The sequence below is a fragment of the Corapipo altera genome, unplaced genomic scaffold (genome assembly GCF_003945725.1).
Source record: "Corapipo altera isolate COAL_440 unplaced genomic scaffold, ASM394572v1 23b, whole genome shotgun sequence".
Lineage (NCBI taxonomy): Eukaryota > Metazoa > Chordata > Aves > Passeriformes > Pipridae > Corapipo > Corapipo altera.
Window position 1 is genome coordinate 7,082,913 of NW_020884885.1, and position 25,035 is coordinate 7,107,947.

Sequence of the window (25,035 nt, forward strand, 5' to 3'; positions counted from 1 at the left end):
AAAAAAATGCTTGCAAAAGGTGAATGCTTTGCTTGTTGTGGACATTCATCCTGTGGGAAAAGAAAACCATACCAGTCAGGGCACACTGCCTTGCTTATTTTAAATGTTGAATCTAGTTTTGACTGACAGCTGCTTAATTCCAATAACATTTGATTTTACTGAGCATAAAATTTGTGAGCAGTATTTACCAGAAAGATTTCCTTTAAAGCTGTTTGAGGACATGTTTTTCTGTGCGACCAGGCTTGTAGAAGTCTTACATTTGATAGTCTGTTTATCATATAAAATAAGTCTATATTTCAAAAGTTTTAATGAACTAATTTAATCTCTGCCTAATTTTATGGACAAGGTAAAAACTAGTACAAGTTACATATTTATAACTTTATAGGACTTTCACTGAGAAGCAGCAAAATGAGAGTCTTGAGATAAAAAAAAAATGTACAAAATTTTCCTGGTTTTTTTGTAAAACTGGGGGAATATTGTTGAGTTGATTCATTCATCTTTACAGTTCTCTAGAGATGAGCTTGACACAGCCTTGCAAAACTTAGAAGCATGTGGCCCTCCATCACAAGTGAAGTGGACTTCTTTACAGTACCATTTTCCTAACACTGATTTTTTTTCTAATTCTTTCTTTTCCCAGCTCTTTTTTTTTGTTACTTTCCTTTTCTTGCGAAGTTTTGTAGATAGAACAGGTTGTCAAGTGTCACCCATTTTTTCAGGCACCTTGTTGATTTTTGATGTTTTAAACTGCTTCTTCTATCTCTTGCCAGTTGTGCCCAACCTTGCACTAGATTTCTGTAGAGTTTTTGGATCACTGTTTAATACTCATATAGTGTCTAAATAGTCTCCCAACTTGGTGCTGAAGTTTGACTTGACTGTTGGTCTATCTTCTCCATTTTCTAAATAATGGAGATGGGAAAATTAATCCATAACAAGAGAATCTCAAAACCTCACTAACGTTCCTATGGAATAGATAACAGAAGACTTCTAGTGGAAGTTCAGTGCTTAAAAGAATATTTTTATCTAAGACAACTTAAATTGTTTCATTCCGCCTTTTAAACCCTGACTTTTTAATGCACCATTGCACTATTCTGTGTTTTCTTCCCACTCATCCCTCAGTGTGTAATTTATAATAATAATTTCCACTTGTGTATTGATGTATAGCTGATATCATTGATAAAACCTGTTAATTTAGTTAATTTGTTTGTGTTCTCCACATTACTGTCTCCCACTGAGCACACCCATATCCCCATCAGGCTCATTAGGCCTCTTGATATTCCTGGACCTGTGAACACTTGCCAGTTCCCAGATTTGGGTGTGTGTCCCCTCTGCATCCTAACTCCCTAATGGGGTGAGACTTTGATGTGCACCAATCCAACCCACCCTTAAAAACACAGCTTTCTCTGCAGAGAACTTCAGATTTCAAACTCAGCCTCTCACAGACCTCGGACAACCACCACAGCTCCAGAACAAATAGAAGGACATGGCTTTTTGTTTGGGAACTCCCCTTGGTAGGAGATGACAAATGCTGGAAGTTTATGTGAGTTTCAGGTGGAAACTGGACAAGTCTGTAGAATAAAAAAATCCAGTGAAGGTTGGCTTGTGAAGTCTCTGAATCTTAGATTGTGAGGGCTGAGTGAGCATTATATGATGTTTACCCTCTTATACTCTTCCTTAGACACCCATCACTAAATGTGGGGCATATTTACTTCTGGCAGTGGTGGCCAACCTTAACAAACCAAAGGTCCTTCCCCCCAAAAAAAAAGAAGTCAAAGGGACTAAAGAACAAGATACTGCAGAGAAACTAAATCATTAAGTGAAATTAACAAATGCAAAAGAAAAGACAACAGAGTATTAAGGGTATAAATAAGGTAAAAGCAGGCAACTGGATGGGGATACTGAGCTGAGCAATTTTAAGCCATCATTTCCTGCTTCCTGGAAACATCCAAGATCCCTCAGTGGCTGCTGCCTGTGGGCCCTAGACTAAAGGAACCTTGACTGGTGTTAAAAATATTCTTCATCATTTTCTTAGTAAGAAAATGATATTTTTTAAGCTTTTATGGATTTTTTAATTATACTTTTTAATTTTGGAAATTTAAAGTTTTAGATTTTTTAATATAAGACATTAATTTGATGCTATATTTTATAATATTATTAAGTATATTTTACATTTTTATAAAAACATTTTTTTTACAGGATTGTAGTAGCAGTTCTGCCACAGATCAGTTTGTGCAAAGGCCCTTGAGATCCTGAAAAGAAATATAATCAGTGAAATACATTAGTGTTTGAGGGACTACGGTCCAATGTGATACTTATTGCAGGAACCTGCAGACTTCCTCTGGTGTTCTGTTCTTGTGCTGTTCTTATTGTTTCGTTGTTATTTATTACTTACTTCACCATTTAAGCACTTACAATTATGCATCAACAGCCTATTGTTCTAGGTGCTGCATGAAATATATTTATAATATCAGAGGATGTGGACTGATAAAGCCCAACAAGGGAAAAACCAGGAAAGAAACAGTAAGGTTGTTTAGCAACATCTCAGCAAAGGGGTGTTTTAAGGAGGGGTGTAAATGAGACTACTGATACTGCTTTAGGGATATTTATAAGGTGCTCCACCCAGTGTGAAGGGCAGGGTGGAAGAAAGTGTGGAAGCTTTCTGTTGAAATTTAGCTATTAGAAGATTAATATTGAATGCTCCCTGGAGACAGGAACTGATCTCCCAGGACAGAATGAATTCTAATGGTCTGACTGTAAAGGGCCTTGAGAAGGACGACCTTTACTTTCATGGAAGTAACTCACATTTTTATTTAAAAAAAGAATATAAAAAAGTTTTAATTGTGTAAATTATCTAATATTCTGTGCTCCAGGAAACAGTAATCCTGGCCTGTCCACTTGCCTTCAGCCAGGTATCTACTCACCTACACAGTATGTGAAGAAGAAAAATGCTTCTCTCAGCTGGTGATGATACTTTTTATTTTATGACTTGGATAGATCCAAATCCAGGGAGACCTGATCAAGATGATGATCAGGGCAAACAGTGTTTGAGACCACAGTTTTGGTTCAGATTCTTTCACCAGAATAAGAAAAAAACTATACCATGACAGTAATGAAAAATCTACCCCCTAGAAATAGTGAGCAGCTAAAGGCAGTCCAAGAGGAAAAGATGCTTGAGGCTTCTACCCAGCTTACAGGTGAGCTGGACATTGGATCAAAAAAGGAGGTGGAATGAATAATTTTTTCTTTGTTTAGCCCTGCTTGAATTTGACCTCTCTATGAGACAGGTGAGATTTCATCTTGAGCCAGAATTGCTGGTGCCCTACTGTTTGGGACACAGCATGATGCTGGGGCTATGGTGTTTTGTAGCACGTGTCATATTGCTGTAATGCTTTCTAATGGTAAAGCATAATTAAGATCCAGTCCTGCTATTAAACTGGAAGATAATTAGACATTTAGCATAATAACTGGACGAAGAGACCGTGCTTTCATAAATACCTGCTACCACACCTGCTTTTGGCAGGATATTGCCCCACAGTGATACCACAGCTGCTGCCCCAAGCATGTCTGATGGCTGTTCATGTGTCATGGCTGAGGGGAGGGACACAACAGGTCACTGTTGTGATGCTTTGTTGTCTGCATACTGTGTGAGCGTAATTGTTGTAGTTAGGTGTGGTTAGGCTTACATACCAGGGTGACAATGATTTTCTTGCATGTGGCTGGCAATGGGAGCCTTGTACGCGTACGTGGAAAGGCAATTGGATGTTGTGGAGTGACCAACCAGTTTAGGCGCAGGATATGCTGTGGTGTGCCATTTCTCACATCTGCTTGTACCTGGAACTGGTCAGGCAGAATATGGATCTGAGGTATCAGAGATGTATAAAAAAAGGTTCCTGGGCGTTTTAAGCACCTCCCTCATAACACCTGGAAAATACATCACAAACAAGAAGTAATTAGGTTTCAGAGGACACCTCTCAACTACAAAACACATCACCAAACACATTTGGCAGGTGGGAAGAGGGAAGCGTGCTTGTTTAGTGACTGGGTCAAAAGTGCCCTAGAGAAAGTCGGAGATCTAAATGAGAAGTCAGAGTTCTGCTGTCTGACAGGTAGTTATTTCTTACAGGTGTATGACACAGTGTTGTAGCAGAGAGTGATTAATTACAGAAAAAAAATAATTGATGGACTTCAAAATAGTACTTTTTTTCTTTGCAACAGAGTAGTCAGAGAATGTGTTGCTATTTGGGAAGTGTCAAGGAAATAAACTTTAGTTCACCCATAGCCTTATCCATTTGGGTCCTTCTGGTCCTTCTAGTGGGGACAAGAGCCAACAGCAGTCTGTTCTAATGTCAGTCTGGATTTCCTAAGAGCCAAAAAAGATTTTCATATGGACATTTCCTGTATACACACAGAATTTTGAGAGCTATTAGAATTATTAGAAGGTCAGGTGATGTCTATGCATTTTGATATTTTTGTAGAATTCATATATCTTAGAGTATACAACAACTACTTTCATCAGTCAAAGTAGCTGCTTTTACATTCAGAGTTACTAAAAAAGAAATAAAGATGACTTAAGCCTCAGGGGAGATGGGGTGGGGGTCAGAAAAAGGCTGGCTTTGTTAACCCTTGAGTTGCAGATGGGGAGACAATAAAGGGCCAAGACAATTATTCTGTGTTTCCCCAAATCAGGTCTACCAGTGACAGGTGTGACAAGGTGTGACAAGACTTAAACCTATTCCACTACTATTCAGGTTTGTTTGCTATGCAACAGCAAGAATGCTGAGTACATGGCATTACAAATAGAGGAAATGCAATTCTAATAATGGAACTGGCATTTATGGGCAATACTCCTCATGCTATCTTTGCCACTTGTATATGTTGTCATCCCTAACCAAAAGATTGTGTTCTATAGGGTAATCACGCCTGACTTCTGAGTGTGGGTCCATGGGATTGTTAATCTCATTATTCACATTTGTCTTTTATTTCCTAATAATGATGACAAAATATATTAGCAGGTAGATTATTCTGATCTTAGAATGAAAGTGCTTGATGATATAAGCACTGCAGACTTCTCCTAATGACTGTTTCATACCAAAGCTTTGGTCCTTAATGTCCATCACTTATGGTGGAGCTCAGGTGGAAAGCCCAACCCTACAACTGGCCTCTTCAGCTGAGAAAGGAAAATAAAAAGACTAAAGCTGTCCTCACTACATCTGGGAACATTAAAATTGATAGGGGAACTTTATGACCTGAACTTGCCTCCAGTGGAGGCAAAAGCAATGCAATTTCATGCAAAGAAGCCAGGTCAGGTCTCTCCTTGCTGTGAAACACAGACAAGCTTTCACCTGCACGTTTAGTGTTGCAAATACCTTTACTGTGCTGGCTGAGGCACAGAGATGCAGGTGAAAATAGTGACATTAAGCAATATATATTTTTTATATATATTTTTTTTACCAGGGTTTTACTGGTGAAACCCTGCCTCAGGACAGTTGCTTCTCAAAGCAAATGTTAGCCATCAAACTGTTCAACTTTTCAACGCTTTTCTTATCTGTGCTCATTCTAAACCACTTACAGAAGATTAAACTCAGTTCCTCTCATCTCCACAGCTCTTGAGTTTTTTTCTTGAATTTTTTTGTCTTGAAAATCTGTGCTGTTGAGGTCTATGGTGCACCGTGTGCCCCCTTCTTTAAATTTCCAAAAAGGGAAGAAAACAGAGTGAGAGCAGGTACCTTGGTGGAAGACGTGTCTTCTGTGACAGCAGTGGGGCTTCATGGGAACCTTCAATGCAATGAACACCTATCCCTGCTGCATTGGCAGCCAGAGGTCTCAGAAAAAAGGAAGGATGCTCCAGAAAGTAGAAGAGACAAAACATAAATCTAGAGCTACTCTAGACATACTAAGGCATGCTCATGTCTACCTGTGGAAGCCCAGTGCATAGAAGATGGACTCTGTCCATTTGGTAGCCTCTATCACAGCTGCTAAGGTGCACGGTGCTCAGCTCTGTGATACTGCTGTGTATATGGGCCCATATGCATATGGATGGCTTTTCAGCAATGCAATTGCATATTTTGAGCATTTGTTATTTTTCCAGGAATTTAGAAAAAGTAATTCTCAAGACAGCACACTGCCAGGCTTTCACAATAGTAAAGCAAGATAGTTGTCTAGCAGTGGCCTGATGGTACCCCAGTTAGCTTGTTGGTCTGCATTCTGTGTATTGCTTTATGTACTGAGCTTAAAAATTCACACAGTGCACCACCTTATGAGGTACTAGGTTGTTTCATTGATCCATTGTTTTCCTGCTTTCCCTCTCTTCAACAGTAACTCAGTCTGATTGCTATGTGAGCCTGAGCCTGCCAACAGCTTCAGTGCAGCATTTCCGCACCAAGACAGTCCAGAACAGCAAGAATCCAATGTGGAATGAAACCTTCCACTTCACGATTCAGAGCCAGGTTAAGGTAAGAGTGCAGATACCTCTAGCTATTCTTACCATATATCAAACACACCATATAGCCCTTCCATTCTGTGGGGCTTTCTGAGTTCCCTTGAGAAGTATTCACACCCTCTTGCTGTGCCTATTTAGCTTTTGATGGCTGGGTAAGACCGTATCTGCCTGCATAGCCAATAAAGTATGTAGAGAGCAACTGCAGTGTTTGTATTTTTTCATTCTTGAAATTCTTTGTCAACTTTGTTCAGGTAAAATGAAATATCTGTAGCATGTTATGTCTGTTAAACCTTTAATATTTAATTAATTAATTAATTAATTAATTTTTATTCCAGAACATTCTGGAACTAAAAGTTTGTGATGAGGACAATGTAACTCAAGATGACCATCTCCTCACTGTATTCTTTGATGTCTCCAAAATCCAACTTGGGGAAAACATTCAGCTAAGTTTCCAGCTAAATCCACAGGTATGGATAAATTTCAAGGACAAAGAAAAGGGGGTGGAGTCAGGTGAGAATATGAGTAGCTCAGCTTTTCCTCTTATGTGTCCTATACAAGCCTTTCTCACTGTCCATACCTGAGTATGTCCGTCTGTTTCAGGGGTTCATACCTGCAGTTGTTTCTGTAATTATGGTAAATTTTGGATGGTGCTTCTCTAGAAAGAGCTGGCCAATGTAATTGGACTTAATTATCTGTTTACTGTCCTTGATGTCAAAATGAGTTTACCCCATTAGTTTTGCAGTTGTAGCTGGTGGTTTTGAGCTCTGTGTTATGTTTTGCTAATACAAAAGTAATGATCTGCAGTCATAAACCCAACCCCAATATGACTTTTAGCTAATTTAGAAAATGAACATAACACTTGCAGAACTGAATTATTAAAAAAATTGTGTTTTTCATCAGATCTCAGTTTCATGTGGTTGGGACAACTTCATACTAAAGTTTCGAGGGCAATGTTTAGGCCTAGAAGGACTTGAGTGAATGTTGATTTGATTTGATGCCTGTTTTGGAAAGGCTGGCTCTCTGTGCCATGTTCTCCTTAGTGCTTACACTGGGAGGGCAAGAAGATAATGGGAATTGCACAAAGGCCTCTAAAGAAAATCTCAGGGACAAGCAATTACAAAAGATAAAGATGAGCACACAAAGAGTCTATGTGTACAGACTCCACCAAACCAAAGTGCACCCTCCAGAACACCCTGGGCTTCATACAGCCAAGTGTGCCACCATGTTGATGTGCCACCAGGCCCATCTGCATGAATGAGCGAGGGCTGGGAGAAGGTCAGAATGATTTGTATGAACTGGAGAAATCCACTTTCACACATACTAAGAATCAGTGGGGAGTGTGAGAACCCATGTGAGGAGAAAGAAAAGGGGAAATCTAAGCGGCCTGTGAAATAGTGCAGGTGGGAGGTGGGAACCCAAGACCGCAGAAAGGGGGAGCAGCCACCAAGAGGCCCTATAGTATGTATTGCATGTGTCCTGCAAAGGTCTAAACTAGGAGTTTGCTAAATTAATGGACATGATGCTAGAAGTATGTGATACTTGAAGTATCCAAATACAACATGAATAAAATTGTGGCATATGCAGTAACAAGAGGTGGACACTGGCTTATAGAGAACTCTGAAGAGCACAGATTCCTGTAGGGTATCTCTCTTCGCAGGGAGACCAACATGCTGTGACTGTCTTCGTTTTCTTTTACAGGGAAAAGAGGAGCTGGAGGTTGAATTCACGATGGAGAGCAGGTGCGTGAGGTGAAATAGGCAACAAAATGTAAGGCGGAGACATGAGGTTACTGATAGAAAGCATAGTTTACACATGCAGCCCCCTAACACTGTCACCATCTGAATAAAGCAGAGTGATTTGTGTGTTCAGGAAACGCTTGTGTAGAGCATTTAATGGAGAAGGGGTGCATGACCATGCATGATGTGCATGCTTCTACACTGGGCATCCAGACATAGAGAAAAGCGACCACAGGTGCTGATGGGGGCATAGAGATGTCTCTGATGACAGAAAGAAGTTATAAATTTAAAACCCTTCTTTCTCCTTACTTGTGGGATCCCAGATATTTGCTTTGTCATAAGATTATGGGAAAATGATACTTGGAATTTGTTTTAGAAATAGATTAAAAATTTTTTTTACTGTGTTTCTGTGCTGACTGTGCAGTTAATGGAGAGAATGATGTAGATCAATCCTAGTGCTGCTGTTGATTTTTAAGGTACCATCATTTGTTGGTATTTTTTTCTTTTTTTAATGGAATGTTGGATGAATTCACCAGCTTTTCAGCTCTGATCCCACAGATTTGAACTGAACAATATGGGACAATAGTGTACTTATGCCTGTAAATATGCCATCCTTTTGTAAATTTTCTTTGGTGTGTCAGGACACGATCCTGCCTGATACAGTGAGGAGCTCCTCTGTTCAGAACTTGTCCATAAATTGTTTGAAGTTCAGACTCAAGCCTGTGAGAGGCAAAATGGATTGAATGTGCAGGTAGAATTTCTGGTACTGTTTGTCCATGCTGCCTGTATGAAGATGGACTTTTAAAGATAGAGATAATGAAATAACCATTAATGAAGAGTTTAAAAAAAAAAAAAAAGAAAAAAGAAAAAGAAGAGTGTGTTGGTTTTGAATTCATTGTTTTCCATTTTGTCTTTCAGTCCAGATCCTCCTGAAAACATTGTTACTAATGGAGTTTTAGTGGTAATTTTTATTTCATAATCTTTTCCCCTGCCATATAAGAATGTTTATTGCAAAGCTAGTATTAAAGGTACCAGGCAGTTGCTCCATATGGTGGCATGAAGGCATTGACCAAGAGGCAGGCTAAAGCTGGTGTTGGCTCTGGCTTTCCCATGCGGTCCCAGCTAGTGACTCATGCTGGGAGAGGCTGAAGCTGCGAAAACTGTGAGCTGCTGCCAGCACTTGCCTTTGCCTAAACTGAGCTGGGCTCAGGTGTGTGACATCCCTTCATCTGCCCAGGGACAGCTTGGCTGAGCATTGTTTGGAGAGTCTTCTCCTGTGGCCAATCCTCTCCCAGGCCCTTGCAGGGCTGCTCCTCCAGGCAGAAGCAAGTATATCCTTTCTCTTTCCTCATCTCTACATGGTCTGTTATTTCCCATGTGGAAGCCTGATCCCATCTCCCTAGACCTGGTAGGGGGATTACAGTCTGGAATCACCTCTCCCTTGAGGTGCATGCCCTGAGACCTATGGTCCAAAGGATTGGAGGAGGCAGAACTCCACTGCTAGCAAATGCCTTTATCTCTTGCCCTGGTTGTCTCTTACAGTCCCGTGAAGTTTCCTGTTTGGAGGTGCAGGTGAACGGTGGGAGGATGAGGAAGGACACTATGGGTGAGCCTTTCACTGACTTAATGAGCAAATCTGGTTGCCACTTTATGGTGAAAGCACTCAGTGTTTTATGCTTGAACATCTTAGTTTAAAATTATTTAAGGTGCCAGACAAAATGCCACTGATGCCAGTGGCCTGTGGAGGGGGTTATAGTTGATCAAAAATATACAGATTATTGCAGAATGTGGTGTGATGAGCATGTGGTCTAATTTCCCCACAAAATATTTTCCTCTGCAATAACATCTTGCCAGATGCTTACAATTTTCCGAAGTGTTTGTGCAAGGAATTGAATTTTTTTGAATCCTAAACTCAAGCTAACTCTTTTGTTTCCGGATTCTGAGAAAAAGGAAATGGGCAGAAAGAGGATTAGACCTCTTTTACCATTTAACTTAATAAAATTTCTTTAGGTATAACAATATTAAACATGCCACTAGTGAAACACAAGACTCACAGTATATTAGCAGAGACATTTGTTGCACATTTCGAGCAGTGTATCACTACCATGTCAAGTCCAGACCTGTGGAATTGTGTACCTCCTACACAACTTTTCAAACATCTCATTCTGACATCTCCTGATGACCCCAATTCAGCACACTGCTTAAGCACGTGGATGATCCAGTTGAACTCAGCTGTCACAGCGAAAAAGTTTGATAGATGTGACTGAAGATGCTTGAGTGGGATAATTCTTTTGAAGGCTGATTATATACTTTTGAGTGTGTGGATTTACAGAGTATATTTCACCTTGAACTTAGGTTGATATTCTATATAAAGACCATTTTTAATTACTTGAACAGACATATCTGAGGCTTACTGCATGAAGGCAGAAAACCACCAGACACTATTTTTGTAAGTGCCAGAAATATTTAAAAAGAAATGTTACAGGTTAAAGGAAAGGGAAACATAACAGCGGGACTGAGATTTTACTGATTCCAGAGAGAGTTTTTCTCTGCTATAAAAGCCCATGTTTTTTCCATGAAGTCTAGAATTTTCAAAACATCTCAGCAATAAGACAGTATGCGATACTAAAATATTTTTCTGGTATAATACTGAGGTATTTTGAAAATTTCAGAAGAGAGTGTGATTTCCCCCCAAAACTGTTATCAGCTGTGAGTCCTTACCTAATGAATACAGCAGTAGTCTCAGCAATCACATATGTATGTAAGTACAGTAGTGCTAAAGCTATATGGCACGTTCTGCACACCAGCTCTAAAGCTGAAACCCTCAGATGAGTCAGTCTATTTATTTTTCCGATAATTTGGGTGTCAAAATGAAGTAGTTACTTAAGAAAAACATGTTACATTACTGTGCAAAGAAATTACCCCATTTTTTTGAAGAACTTAAGTTTGAAACACCTTTGCTTCAGAGAGAAAGTTTGCGTTAACTGTGGACGGGTCATACGAAGGAACCCAGACCCACACACTGAGCTCCTGTCTCTGCCCGACCTCCCCGGCCAGGTTCCACTACATCAAGTACAGTCAGTCGGCGCTCACTGTGGCTCTACCACGGCGGAGGCATCTCAGCAGGGTACGTAATTGCCACTAACACATAGCTGGCTCTTTGCTGTGTATTTCTTTGGGGACCACTAAGATCTGAATGCTTGTGCAGATCTGTGTCTGCAGGGAATTGATAAGTGCATGCATGCAAGTGAGACAGGGGAGACTGCTTTTACTTTTTTTTTTCTCCTTTTTTTGTATAATAGGTAACTGTCTTGTTTATTTTTTCTCTTATCCATTTTTCCAGTCTACATCAAGTCAAAATGAAAGGGATATGAACGAGTCTGTGACTCTACCTCTAAACTCGCTTCCTATACAAGAGAAAATAACAATAGCAGAGGTGAGAACAAATCTTTCCTAACACGAAGTAGCCCAACACCATCAGTTTGATGAATGATTAGTCTTACAGTTCAGTGATTCAGTTCCTGTGAGACATGAAGCATGCTACAGTGTAAAATGTGAAAGACAGTCACTCTGCAATTGTGCAATATTTATTTTTTCTTTTATTCTGCACGTGGTTCCAGTCATACCCTGTGTAATCCTGTTCTGAGTTTAAACTAACTTCCTCAGGACATGTCTAATATGTATGTTCATCAACATAGTATGTGAGCTAACAGTAATGGATATAACAAGTAAGATATACATTTGCAAAGGGAATGCTTGAAGCAGAAGATCAAACAGAGAACATCCATATGTGTGTGGTTCAGATGTCCAGCTTTCAAAGACTCTCCCAGAAAACGAAGGTTAAACTATGAGAAGCTGAGGAGCCCTAAGCCCACCTAGCTTCTGTGAATGGCCCATTTCTACTCAACCCAGGCAGTGCTGGAGCTTGTTAATGTCTCTAACAACCCAGACCATTGCTGGCCAGATTCTCCAGCTGTGTTTCATACTTCCAAGACAGGAAAACTCAGGCCCTGGATGGAATAGGGGAGGAAGGCACAGGTTACACTGCTTACACTGTCTGTATTGTGATTTTCAGGACAGGACAATTGACTTGTACACAAAGGCAAATGAATGGTAAGTGAGTCTCCAGCAAGACCTGATCCACTAACTAGGAGACATTTGCTCCTACACAAAGCTCATTTGAAATCAGCAGGGGTCTGTGCAAGTCCAGTTCTAAGCAGATATGTGAGTTCATTATTGGGTTGTAGGTTTTTATTTGCCAGGTTTTCCTTTTAACATTGATGGTGAATTAAATCATGAGTCTCTTTTCCTCCAAATTTCCAAACTGCTAGTGCATCTCAGTAATAGATCTTGATTTGTGTGCACTACTGTGCCCACAGATGGATAGAGCAGCTTTGCAAAGAAATGATTTTTCTGAATCATACAAATGACTTCAAGGCATGATAGCTGTTTCCCTATTCAACTGCAATGCCTGGTGACAGTGGTTGCCTAGTTATGGGCACGTATGGTAGCAACTATTGAAACTGAAAAAATAATTATATGAGCAAATAAAACCAGAAGTCTGTTGTTCTTTCTCATTTATCACATTATACTGTCCACAATCTGGTCTGTACACACACACAAGCACAGCTGGAGTTGTCCACAATAAGAATATTTTTGCCCTGGTCACAGGACTCAGGGTCTGTGTTTCAGGCCAAGAAACCTAGATGCCCGCTTGGGGTTTGACCTCTGCACTGATGAACAGAATTTCCTGCAAAACCGGAGGAAGGTGGTTGCTGCTGCACTAAAGGATGTTCTTCATTTGGAGGAAGATCTGCAAGAGCATGAGGTAATCAGGAAGGGTAATGCTGGCGGATTTTTCTCTCTCCTTTCTCTCAGACCTGGAGATGAGAAGTGATTTTTTACCTCCATCTGAATGAGTGAGGACCTTTGACAGGAGCTTCTCCTCTGGGGTGCTGTTTGCCATCAGAATGATCTCAACTGGACAGTTCAGCTGTCTGTTTGGATGACCAGAACTTCTGGTTCTAGTTGACTTTCAACTGAATCATTTGAAGGAGCTTCAAACCAATAGGTTTGGTCTGTGTTTCATAAAAATCCTTCCTGAAGTGCCAAGATCTAATATATTCTAAAGGGATGCCCTGCAGCTTTATAGAGCAATGTTGCTTTATCTCTAATGTATGTGTTTATTTTACTAGTGTTTGGATGTTACTTTTGCATTTCTGTAATCTTTTGACATTATTTGTTTCTTAATGCCACTTTTCCACCTATGTTTTCTTCTCTTTTTTTTTTTTTTTGTCTTGAACAGGTGCCTATAGTGGCTGTGACCACAGCAGGATGTGGAATAAGAGCACTCACTGGCATGTATGGCAGCATTTTGGGCCTTCAAAAGTTGCGTGTTCTGGATTGTATTTCATACATCAGTGGCTCATCTGGCACAACATGGTGAGGAGATGTTTTGATACTGTTGCTTGGAGTTTGTTGTGTTAAGAAAAACCCATGCTTTGTCTTGCTCTCAGGGTAAAGGTGGTGAATTGAGTTATTGCTTCCATCTTTGGGCTATTAATGCCAAAGTCATCTATGAGAGGACTGTTGTACATCATACATTTAGTGTCACTGAAGTAACCTATCCCTAACCAAAAGAGTAGACTTCATTGGAAGGGCAAACATCCTTAATCCTATGCAAAAATTATGCTTTATGGTTATTTACTGTTGGACAGAAACAGCATAGACAGCTCATGTAGATGCTTGTGTTGGACCCCGGATCAAATGATTTTTGACTAGTTGCCTTTAGACTTGCATTTCTGCTGAAAGTAAGCTCAAAGAGGAGAGTAACTAAAAGATAAAACAGTAAGTGCCCAAAGATCTGCAAAGTGTATTCTCTGAGCTTCAAAAGGATCTTGTTCATTTTCCCCTGCTTTCCATCATGTTTCCTGCCTGCAGGACAATGACAAAGCTATATGAAGATGCTGATTGGTCACGTAAGGATCTCGGAGAAATAATTATTGAAGCACGGAAGCAAGCAGCCAAGTGCAAGATGGGGGCTTTTTGCTTGAAAAGTCTAAGGAATTATTACAGAGAGCTGAGCCAAAGGACCCAAGCAGGACATAAAACCTCTTTTATTGATCTGTGGGGGCTCATGATTGAATCCATGTTGAATGATGGGGTAATGTCTATACATCTTTCTTCTCATAAAGTTGTTGACTTAATATTCATGACCATTACAAGAAATTAAAGCCCTAGGAAGAGAACCTGGTCAATAACACTGTAGTCAGTATGCAGGTAGAACACCACTTATTTACATTAATAACTTGGAGATAGATTATGTCTACACTGGAGCCTAAAGTGTCATAGAATGTAACATAGAAATACTCAGACTAGCTCTAAAGTAGCCAACTAATTAACACTGTATCTGTTCAAGAAAATTTTAAGTTTCTTAGGTGGTTTTTATGGCCCCATGTTTTTATCTCTCCACTGCTGCAATATTTACACTAACTGCATTCATAACTTGAATGTCCTGCAGACGTACCTCATATGTACAGAACTTTGGGATTTAGTGATAAGGAACTATATAGATCCAGAGCTCCTGAGACATCTTAACTGCCAAAACTATGATTTTGTAGGTGCCTTTCAACCACTTTGAATTTGATCTCTCTGGACCTCCAGTTTCTAATTTTGTTGTAATGACACAAGCAAAACCTTCCATGTAAACTAGAAGCCTGACAATAGCTGGAGAAAAAGCTATTTTATTTTTAAATCCTGTAAACATGGTTTATGTTTTGTCTAGAGGAAACAGATAAATAGAAATAATCTCATTTCATATCATATTTCACACTGTATTTCAAACCTCAGTGCTGCATACCAAAATTTTCTAGAATTTAATTTGGTTGAAGTATACTAAAAATCTCCATTTCATGTATAAGTTTTTAGTATTGGACAGCTCAAGGATTTTTCCTCTGTGGATGTTAACTATCAATATATCGTTTAAAAAAAAAGATTAGAAGGATCATTAACACTGTGCCTTGAAGAACCCTTATGATTAACAGATGAAGTACATGATAACAGCTGAATTACTCGGATCTACCCTATTTGTTGACTTACTGTTAAAAATGTAAAGCTAGAAGCATGTGAAGCAACTCGTTGCTGTCAGTGTATACAGAATGCAAAACATGGATGGTTATCTTAGCAGAAATTATTCTTGCTAGCATGATTTTCTTGTCCTCTGTTATTCAAGCACATGGAATTAAATTCAAGAGGAAATTTAGGAAAATCATATGTCAGATTTTATAAGCTGATGTCTTTAAAGAACTGATAATCAGCTAACTCTTCAGGTTTTTTTCCAAATCCAGAAAAGCCACCATAGACTTTCTGATCAACGTCAGGCAGTGAATCAAGGTCAGAACCCTCTGCCCATCTACCTTGCCCTGAATGTCAAGGACAAAGTTACCACCAAAGATTTTAGAGGTAATGTTTCAAATCTGAAAAAGAGCTATCTTTTCAACTAGGGGATACTGCAAATCATGATGAATTGTTTTAAATTCTCATTCAAAGCCACTAGAAGTACTGTTCCGAAATGTAAAGCGTAACTGGGTAGCCACAGGACAGTTTAGTATTTTGTAAACTCTCTTGGCATGTGATTGTGCATATTCAGATGTTAATTTCAGACTAATAACACAACATAATTCTGTGACACAGTCTCAGGACTGCTAAGAATTCTTCAAGAAAGGGATTCACTGGACCTTTATGTTTGCTTAATGTATGTTCTTGTCCATGGTAGGAGGGTTGGAATTAGGTGATCTTTAAGGTCCCTTCCAACCTAAGCATTCTATGATTCTATGTTTTTAATGCTTGGCTAAAGGCAATAAAAGCAATAGAAATCAATCTGTATTCTAGTCCACTCTTCATGAGAAACATTTGGACTCACTAAATAAAAAGAAAGAAGAATTAAAATTTTCCCTTAGTCCTGACATTGCTCTTTCACAAACTCATAGATAGTGAGATAGTTGGTTAAGTGGCTGTCAGCAGGGTTTATTCAGGACGTGTACAAGCCAGCTTACTCGCAAGAGCTGACACCTGAAAAGTTTATTCCAAGACTGGCAACTGCACTCTTTTCAGTAGTGGAGCTAACGTTGTTGGTGCATGTGTTGGCAGAGTGGGTGGAGTTCACACCATACGAGGTGGGCTTCCTGAAGTATGGCGCCTTCATTCGTGCAGAGGATTTTGGCAGTGAGTTCTTCATGGGGCGCCTGATGAAGAAGCTCCCTGAGTCCCGAATCTGTTTCATGCAAGGTGACTCACCAGCCTGGGGGATTGGCAAGATTTTAATACAAACACCAGTGATTTGGGAAATTAGTCCCCAGAAACCTGTTGTTATGCACGTGGAAGCACAGGTACCGGGTCAGTCAGCTGACAGACTCCTTAGGGAAGTGGTCACAGCACCAAGCCGGACAGGGTTCAAGATGAGTTTGACCAACGCTCTCAGGCACATGGTGTAATTTTTAGGGTTGTCCTGTGCAGGGCCAGGAGCTGGATTTCATGATCTTTGCGGATCCCTTCCAACTCAGGATATTCTATAATTCTATGTTTCCTGAGACTCATTCAGCTACTCGTGCTAGCAAAGGTGGTTTTATAATTTGGACTATGATAAAATGAAACTAAAATAACAAATAAGTTGTCATGTACCTTTGTGAGTGCTTTTGAGGCATCACTATTTCCCATAACTTGCAAAAAATTTTCAAAGTTGGAAATCTATGAGATTTTGTGGAAGCTAATGGAAAAGTTAAAAAGAAAAAAATGGAGCAAGAAAGAGGGTAATCAGAGAAGGAGCTAGCTGAAAATATTCCTTTATCAACAGAAAAAGGAAATGAAAGCAGAAAAGTGACGATATAAAATTAAAAAAAAAATGTTCCAGGTAAAACACAGTGGGAGGGAAAAGATTTTGAATTTATTTCTGAAATAAGTTTACCTTTGGAGTTTGATCTATCACTGAAATAGGTGTCTGGACTTGTGCAAAAATTGCATAGAAATATGAAAAAGTTACAGAAGAGCTGCAGAAGGAACAGAAGGCAGTTTTTAAAAGAACTTAATTGTATTTACCTCAACACTACTTATTATGCCTCTCCCACTCTCTAGGAATGTGGAGTAGTATCTTCTCCAAAAACCTCTTGGATGCCTGGCACGCAGCTGACAATTCAGAGGACTTCTGGCACAGGTGGACCCAAGACAAAGTGACTGAAATAGGTAAATAAAAGTACCCTCCTCTAGGCCCCTCTAACAGGCTAACGGCACTCACATTTCTCATTTTTTGAGTTTTTCTGTCATCCTATTGCTCTCAGTCTCTGGGTATGTGACACACCAGAAAAATCAAGTGATTTGATTTTACTGAATAGCCAGTGCTTTGCATAAATAGTGAGACTGTGATAAGAAGGAAAGGCACCATCAGACAGGCCTTGCTGCAAAGGAGATAGGGATGGATACATAACGTGGTCCCTAAAGTGTTGTGTTTAAAAGGCTTGAAAGAAATACTTCTGTCAAAACCTTCTGTCAAAGCCTATTTTTCAGCCAGAGAGAAGCTTGAGTGTTCCTGTTTCAACATCTATTTGCCCTACATGGCACATCCTCTCTCAAAATCTAACTAAACCAAAAGACTTAGTAGAGGTCAAATGAAGTAAATGTAGTGGAGCTCTGTTACACCAGCTGAGAGAGACAGCTCCATACTTAAAGACTTTCTTGACATGAGCATCTTCATGTTAAAATTCAAGGAAAGCCAGTGAACACACTTATGTCCCATTCCTGTGGACCATGTTTTCAGAAAAAAACCCTCCAAACTTAATGCTTGGATTTGTATAAATAATTTGCAATTTTCTGTTGAATTCAGGTGTCCACACCTGAACCAACTAGAACTATCACAATGCCAAGAGCTAGGAACACATGATTACTATTGGTACAGAAGACTTGTTCTCCTCTCTGTGTCTAGCCTCTTCTTATTTGTGGTTATAATTCAGCTGCGTGTCATTTATGCCATGTACCTCTAGAGGAACAACCAGACTTGCCCGAGAAGCCATATGAGATGGCCACGTGTGTTTTCACTCCTACGAGCGGCCTCTCCACAACTCTCCGGGATATCCTGACAGATCGCCCTGCTGTCTCCAAGTACCACAACTTCCTAAGAGGCCTCCAGATGCACAATGAGTATATCCAGCATGAACATTTCACCAAATGGAAAGGTGTGGTCAGCTCTCCTGCCTGCATATCTCAGCAGTCATTGTGGTAGGCGCAGGGGTTGGGAACTAGCGAGAGACTTTTGTATGTCCTGAAGAGAATTGAATGGGTTTTATGGTTAGCTGTTAGTGTTTACTGAGAGGAGGGAGAACTGGGTAACTCCTCACAACTTTCACTTTCAATATACAGCTGTTCAGTTTTTGGGTCATTTTGGTACTGGAAGTCCTTACTGGGATGAAAAATGCTAGGGTGGGGCTCTGCACATAGGCAGCATCTGCCTAGGGTTTGGTGCAGTTCATGGGTTTAGAAACACTAACAAAATGTGAATGGAGAGGGTGAAGGAGCTTTAGGATTGCTGCATGCTACCCTAAAGTAAAGGAAGATTCTGGATGGGAGGGAAGCTCACCTTCCTTTTGCTTTCTAACTTGATGGATATCTCTGCAGTTTGCTAATAGCTCTGAATCTTCTACTCCTTAGACACTCTGCTAGACACCTGTCCTAATGACCTGAGAGGCAACTCAGAACACTTGGAGCTGGTGGATGCAGCTTTCTTCTTTGAAACCAGTTACCCACCCCTTATGAGATCAGAGCGGAAAGTGGATGTCATCATACACTTAAATTACACAGGGGGTTCACAGACTTTGGTGAGAAGTCTCAAAACTGTTTTTGTTTAGTAACAGCTTTTCCTTTGCTTTTCACAACTTTTAGACAGGTGTCTATAAAATGTGGAACTTAGTGGAATTTAGTAACATGCTGTTTGCAAATCTCAAAAGAGGAATGGAAATTTATAGAGAAGAAAATATCTCTATTTTTCTCAAACTACTTTTGAAATAGCCCTAAGTGCTTCACAAGTGAAATACAGAGCAGCATAGTGAAGTTATGAAGGTCAAGCTGCAACTTATATTATAGTTATATGTAAGATCTAATAATGCAAATATAGCTGGAAAAACTTAGTGATTCGGATGCTGAATTTAATCTGTACTTTGCTTAAGCATTTAAAATTTTATTTGTCTTTTTATATTAACATGTGATTTACTAGCTGTCCAGGAACAACCCAGTAAGTGAAGAATTTCTTCATCTTTATCTTTTTCTTTTAACAAATACAGTTTTTCTTCTTGAATAGTGGACTTTAAACAAGATATCAAATACATTTACTATGTTTGCAGGAATCTGATTTGGTTAAAATGGCTACATAGATTTTGAAAGTGATATTCCAAACATAAACAGACAGATTTAGACTTCAAAATATAGACTTGTAATTGTAAACTGACCCTGAGGGACACCACTGAAAACACAAATTTCACTGGTTAAGGTTCTGTCATTTTTTTGAGTGGAAGAGACTTTATTGGTGCTCTTACACTGTGAAGCCACATAAAAAATACTAGTCTCTGTACTGCAGCTGAAAAAAAAATATATTGCACTATGTTTTTTTCTTGTACTCAGAATTCTTCAGGAAATATTTAATTCCAACTGAGGTGATAGTATTTTGTTAGATAATTTAACAAAGTTGGTCATCACAAATGAGCTTTCTGATGAATGTTTTTAGTGCTATATTTTGAGGTCTAAAATATGTTAGCTTGAAATCTCATTTCTGAAATTCAGGGTTATAGAAATGGGTAGGTTGGTCTCAAAACCCTACTAAAGTCTATTGAGGTCAATGGACAAGTTATACTGCTATATAAACAGATAATGTGACTGTGAAGCTTACTGTCTTGGACTGCAAATTTAGTTAAGACTATTTCCAAATGTCTCCTCAGGAAACAGAAAAGCAGTCCCTGGGGCTACAGGTGCTCACATTATTGCTGGTTGTCCAGTGCTCTCAGTCTGTTTTTTGTGCAATTTGGCACAAATTACCAGGCTTTGGCAGCAGTCTGATCTTGGGTATCTTCTCTGTTCCTTATACTGCTGATGTTGGGCCATAACCAGCCCCTGGAGCAGGCCTGCACATACTTCGCAGAGCAGGGAATTCCATTTCCCTGCATTGGATTGAAGGATGAAGAGAAGAACCTGAAAGAGTGTTACATGTTTGATGGTGCAGACACCCCAGGAGCTCCTCTGCTGCTTTATTTTCCATTAGTGAATGATACCTTTCAAAGATATGTAGCACCTGGTAAGTTAACAGTACACAGATAATTTTAATAATTCAGTGAGCTTTCTCACTCTCTGGGTGTTTTTTCCTCATCCCAATACAAAACTCCTTTGTTTGCTTGTTCCTACCAGCGATTATACTGCAAAATGTGATGATTCAAACTGTTTGCAAAATCTGGTCTTGATGTAATTCAGTCAAAGAAGGAACGTGTTCCTCAATTAGAGGAATGGAAACTACTTTTTCCTTGTAATTTCCAAATGTTTACTTTACTGTGTAGAGTAAAGCATATTTTTCAAATTATGTATTTTTATGACAGTCAGGTCTAGGGGAGAATCGCATATATATATATATGTGGAGTACCACTGTGCTTTCTATTTAGGCCATTTAATGTGTTGGTTGACTATGCTGGAAAATCAAAGCAATAGTACATAAAGTGATATGTACTGTGTCCTTCTGGGTGAGTATTTGAGACATTGCTTTTATGATGATTTCTAAGGCTATGAGTATTCTGCTTCCTCCTGTCCTGTGTATCCCTTTATTCCTTTTAGTTTGTATTGTACTCAAGAATGTGCAGCATAAGATGTGAGCACTAGTGACCACATAAAATGATGTGCCATGAACTGACCAGTAGAAGGTGCTGATTGCAATGGAATGATGTTTAGTGACACCATTGTTTGTGTTTTCCATTCCAATAGGCTTTGTTCAGAAGTAGATTTTTTAGAGAACACAGCACTGCACTTATCATCATAGTAATTGCACCTGTGATCTCTCCTCATTATTCTTTATGTATTCTATCAGAGTATGATATTTCTGTGGGACTGTACAAACACATTCCTTTTTTCCTTTGAAAGGCATGTCACGTAGTGCTGCTGAAATGGAACAGGGCAAGATTGATATCTCCAGTTTCTGCTCTCCATACTCAACCAGAGAGGTCTCACTGAAAGCAGAAGATTTCAACAAGCTCCTGAAGCTGACTAATTACAACATCATGAATAATGAGAATATGATTCTTCAGGCCTTGCGCATGGCTGTGGCACGGAAGAAACAAGCCCTTAGCCAGCCAGTATCACAAGCACAGCCCTCTGCTTGAACAGCATTTTCCTCTCCCTTCCTAGATATTTACCGTGATAGTACATGTGATAGCTACTTCACTGTGCTTGACAGGGGCCATCTCCTTCTAAGTAAACTTCTCAAAAATGAAAACTTTAAGTGTTTGTTTCCAAGCCATGTAGTTTAATTTACTAAGCAGTACTTGCTTTCTGATTCAGAGCTGTAGTATCAAACACAGCACTCTATGTTGTTAACCCCATCTCACTGTGATGTTCAAGAGGCAAAAATTCAGCTGTGTGTGATAGGGAAATAGCTTAGTATTCTCTGTCTGCAACCTCCTATTGTCTTGGTGGCTAGTTGCTAATATTTTTGCCCATGCAAAATATTCCGGCACTTCATTGACACTATTGGTAGCATGTCCATAAAGCCCTCCTCAGACACAGAAGGTGGTGACCATAAACTATCATTTGAAATAATTTTATTTGGTTTTAATAACTTGAATTAAATGGTCTTCTGCCTTTAAAGAATTTTGTTTTCCAGGTGCTTTTTGTCATGAACTGTTGTGAAATAAATATCTTATGAAGGATATTTGATTTTTTCCAATTTGTATTTAGATAATGAAGGTAAAGATCCATGGCTGTTTAGGTCTTTGGCGACATCTATTCTTACCAATTAAATCAAACTTACAGGTTTGTCTTGAAAGACCATTGCCATTTCCTCTCACAATCAACTGTGTTCTGTCCCAGATCACATGTGTGTTCTGCAGTTGTCTTCTTAAAATGCCATTTTGTTTTAGCATCATCTGGAGCTTGTTCAATATAGTGAATTGAACTATTACCAAAATGGATAGTATGTAAAAGGGATTACAGAGTTTATGTTAGTTACACAAGAGAACCATACTGGAGAAATGCAGTAAGATACCAATATTCTGTTCACTTCATCACAGTGCATCACACAAACACACTAAAGACCAAGAAAGTATGGCAGAGAGAGACGTTTAGCTTCTGTTTCTAGTGTGAATTATTCCTCGGAGGTAACTTGGAAAAGAGAGGTGTTCTTTTCTAGAGCTGGAGCTGATTAAGAAGTTATTTTTTGCTGACTTTTTGATAATAGTCCTACAGAACCATTGCAAAAGAAAGGCAGATGCTGGTGTTCGGGAGTTTGTCAAAGGTCAGCCAAGATGAGACTGACAGGAGTACCTCAACTCCTTGTTGATCCTGACCTAAAACAAGTAGGCAAGAGCTACAGAAGTTTCTTCTCTCCACCAATTTTCCAGCAAGGTACATAGACAATTTCAACCTTATCTTCTAAAGTTCCATTCACTGTTTTATCTGACCTGCCACTCATGAGCTCAAAATAAGGTACCTGAACTGCCAAAATGGGCATAGTGACTGACTCCTTAATGCCTGCCATGGAGGATATCATCATATTTATCAAAGTTCTCCTGTTATTGTTAAGATCTGGGTATTCCATCCGCTTTGCCAAGTCTTCAGGCTCCCTGAGGTACTCTGGTACAATTTCACTTTTCAACTGATTTTCCCCGTTGGGGATATTTTTGTCAGGATTAGATACTCTGCTTTACTTTGCCTGTGGACTTTTTGATTGTGAATGGTGAACATCTGCTCCTTCCTGGTTTTACCAGACTGGTCAGAAAACATGTATTGTTGAGACAATGAAAACAGTTCTCTGAGGATTCCTTGTACAGCCTGCTCCACCTTCTGTATGTCACTTTTCAGAGTTTGTGATGCACCCTAAAATCTCAGGTAATTTGAACTAAACCAGAAATAGTATCTTCTCAGCAGCTGATGTGGCGTTTCATATGTTCACACTAGATGTTTTGTCCCACGTCCTGTTCTGGGACTACTAGTAGATTCTCTTCAAGGAGAGGCACTTGACAGCCAGTGTCTGGGATGGGCTTCCTCCAGCTCCATGCTTCCTCCAGCCCGTACTGTGCAGGAAACTCCTGCAGAGCCTACCCCTTGGTTAGGAGAGGTGACAGAGATCTGGAGATTGGTCCTCCATTTTCTTTCCTTGACTTATCCCAGAAGTGGTTGTTTCTCAGTTGTTTTGGGGTGATACAGTCATTCCTTACCTCAGCTGAACACTCCTGTATTTGGTTTACATGGGCAGGTTTTGGTAGGCAGGCAGCCCCTGTAGCTTCTGTGAGGAACAGCCAGAAGCTTTCCCCATGTCTGACAGAGCCAATGCCATCTGGCTCCAAGGTTGGCTCACTGCTGGCCAAAGCTGAGCCCATCAGTGACAGTTGTAGTGCCTCTGGGATAAGGTATTTAAGAAGGGGAAAAAAATGCTGTGCAATAGCAATTGCAGTCAGAGAGAGGAGTGAGAAATGTGAGAAACAGCCCTGTAGATATGAAGGTTAGTGAAGAAGGGGGAGGAGGTACTCAAGGCTTTGGACCTGAGGTTCACCTGACACCTGTGCTGAACAGTTGTTAACTATTTAACCAGCTGTTAAATGACCATGGAGAGTCAGGCTGTCCCCCTCCGGCCCATGGAGGTCCATGGTGGAGCAGATGTTCACATGCAAGCCCTGGGGACCCCCATGCTGGAGGAGGTGGATACCTGAAGGAGGCTGTGACACTGTGGGAAGCCTGTGCTAGAGCAGGTCCTTGGAAGGACCTGTGGACCCATAGAGGGAGGAGCCTACACCAGAGCAAGTTTGCTGTCAGGAACCCATGCTGGAGCAGTCTGTTTCTGAAGGACTGCACCCCAGGGAAGGGACCCACATTGGAGCAGTTTGCGAAAAACTGCAGCCTGTGAGAAGGACTCAAGTTGGAGAAATTCATAGAGGACTATCTCCCATGGGAGAGATCCCATACTGGCGAAGGGGAACAGTGTGAGGAGTCCTTCCACAGAGGATGAAGGAGCTGCAGCTCTCATTTCCTGTCCCCCTGAACTGGTAGGGTAGAGGAGATAGAGAAAATCCGGAGTAAAATTAAACCTGTGAAGAAGATGTTTTATGATTTAAATTTTATTTCTCATTATCCTACTCTGACTGGATTGGTAATAAATCAAGCTAATTTCCCCATATTGAGTCTGTTTTGCCCATGATGGTGGTTGGTGAATGATCTCTTTCTCACCTTATCTCAACCCATGAGCCTTTCATCAAGTTTTCATTGTTTTCTCTCCATTGTCCGCCTGAAAAGGGAGTGTGATAGAGATGCTTTTGTGAGCACCACAACTTCTCAGTTGTGTTTATTAGAGTTCTTGGGTTTTGTTCTGGTTTGTTTTGGTTTTGGTTGTGGGGGTTTTTTGTTTGCTTTGTATGCTTTTTTTTGGTGGTGGTGCAATTGTTTGTGTGTGTTTGTTTTGTTGGTTTTATTTTTTTTGTTGGGGGGGAGGTTGTTTGGGTTTTTTTACCTATGGGAAAAACGTCATCTTCCAGAACCTCAGTGCTACTGCAGCCCTTCATCCCCGAGTTAGACTTTCCCAGGGGAATGGCTCAGGAAACATCAGTTCAGCTGCTGCAGAACAGACTAATAAAATAG

The 25,035-nt window shown here is 40.0% G+C and overlaps 1 protein-coding gene across 1 annotated transcript in view; it reads left to right on the top strand.

The window, feature by feature from the left end:
• Positions 1–25,035, top strand: part of LOC113946636 — a 61,618-nt gene that overhangs the window by 3,537 nt on the left and 33,046 nt on the right. The window contains exons 3-20 of the mRNA XM_027642227.1: positions 6,313–6,449; positions 6,772–6,903; positions 8,135–8,175; positions 9,091–9,133; positions 9,715–9,778; positions 11,139–11,299; positions 11,516–11,608; positions 12,248–12,285; positions 12,844–13,000; positions 13,478–13,614; positions 14,113–14,335; positions 15,519–15,633; positions 16,321–16,458; positions 17,302–17,409; positions 18,204–18,395; positions 18,868–19,034; positions 20,317–20,500; positions 21,331–21,551. Of these exons, the coding sequence (XP_027498028.1) occupies positions 6,313–6,449; positions 6,772–6,903; positions 8,135–8,175; positions 9,091–9,133; positions 9,715–9,778; positions 11,139–11,299; positions 11,516–11,608; positions 12,248–12,285; positions 12,844–13,000; positions 13,478–13,614; positions 14,113–14,335; positions 15,519–15,633; positions 16,321–16,458; positions 17,302–17,409; positions 18,204–18,395; positions 18,868–19,034; positions 20,317–20,500; positions 21,331–21,551 (2,351 nt within the window). The remainder of the gene's footprint in view (positions 1–6,312; positions 6,450–6,771; positions 6,904–8,134; positions 8,176–9,090; positions 9,134–9,714; positions 9,779–11,138; positions 11,300–11,515; positions 11,609–12,247; positions 12,286–12,843; positions 13,001–13,477; positions 13,615–14,112; positions 14,336–15,518; positions 15,634–16,320; positions 16,459–17,301; positions 17,410–18,203; positions 18,396–18,867; positions 19,035–20,316; positions 20,501–21,330; positions 21,552–25,035) is intronic.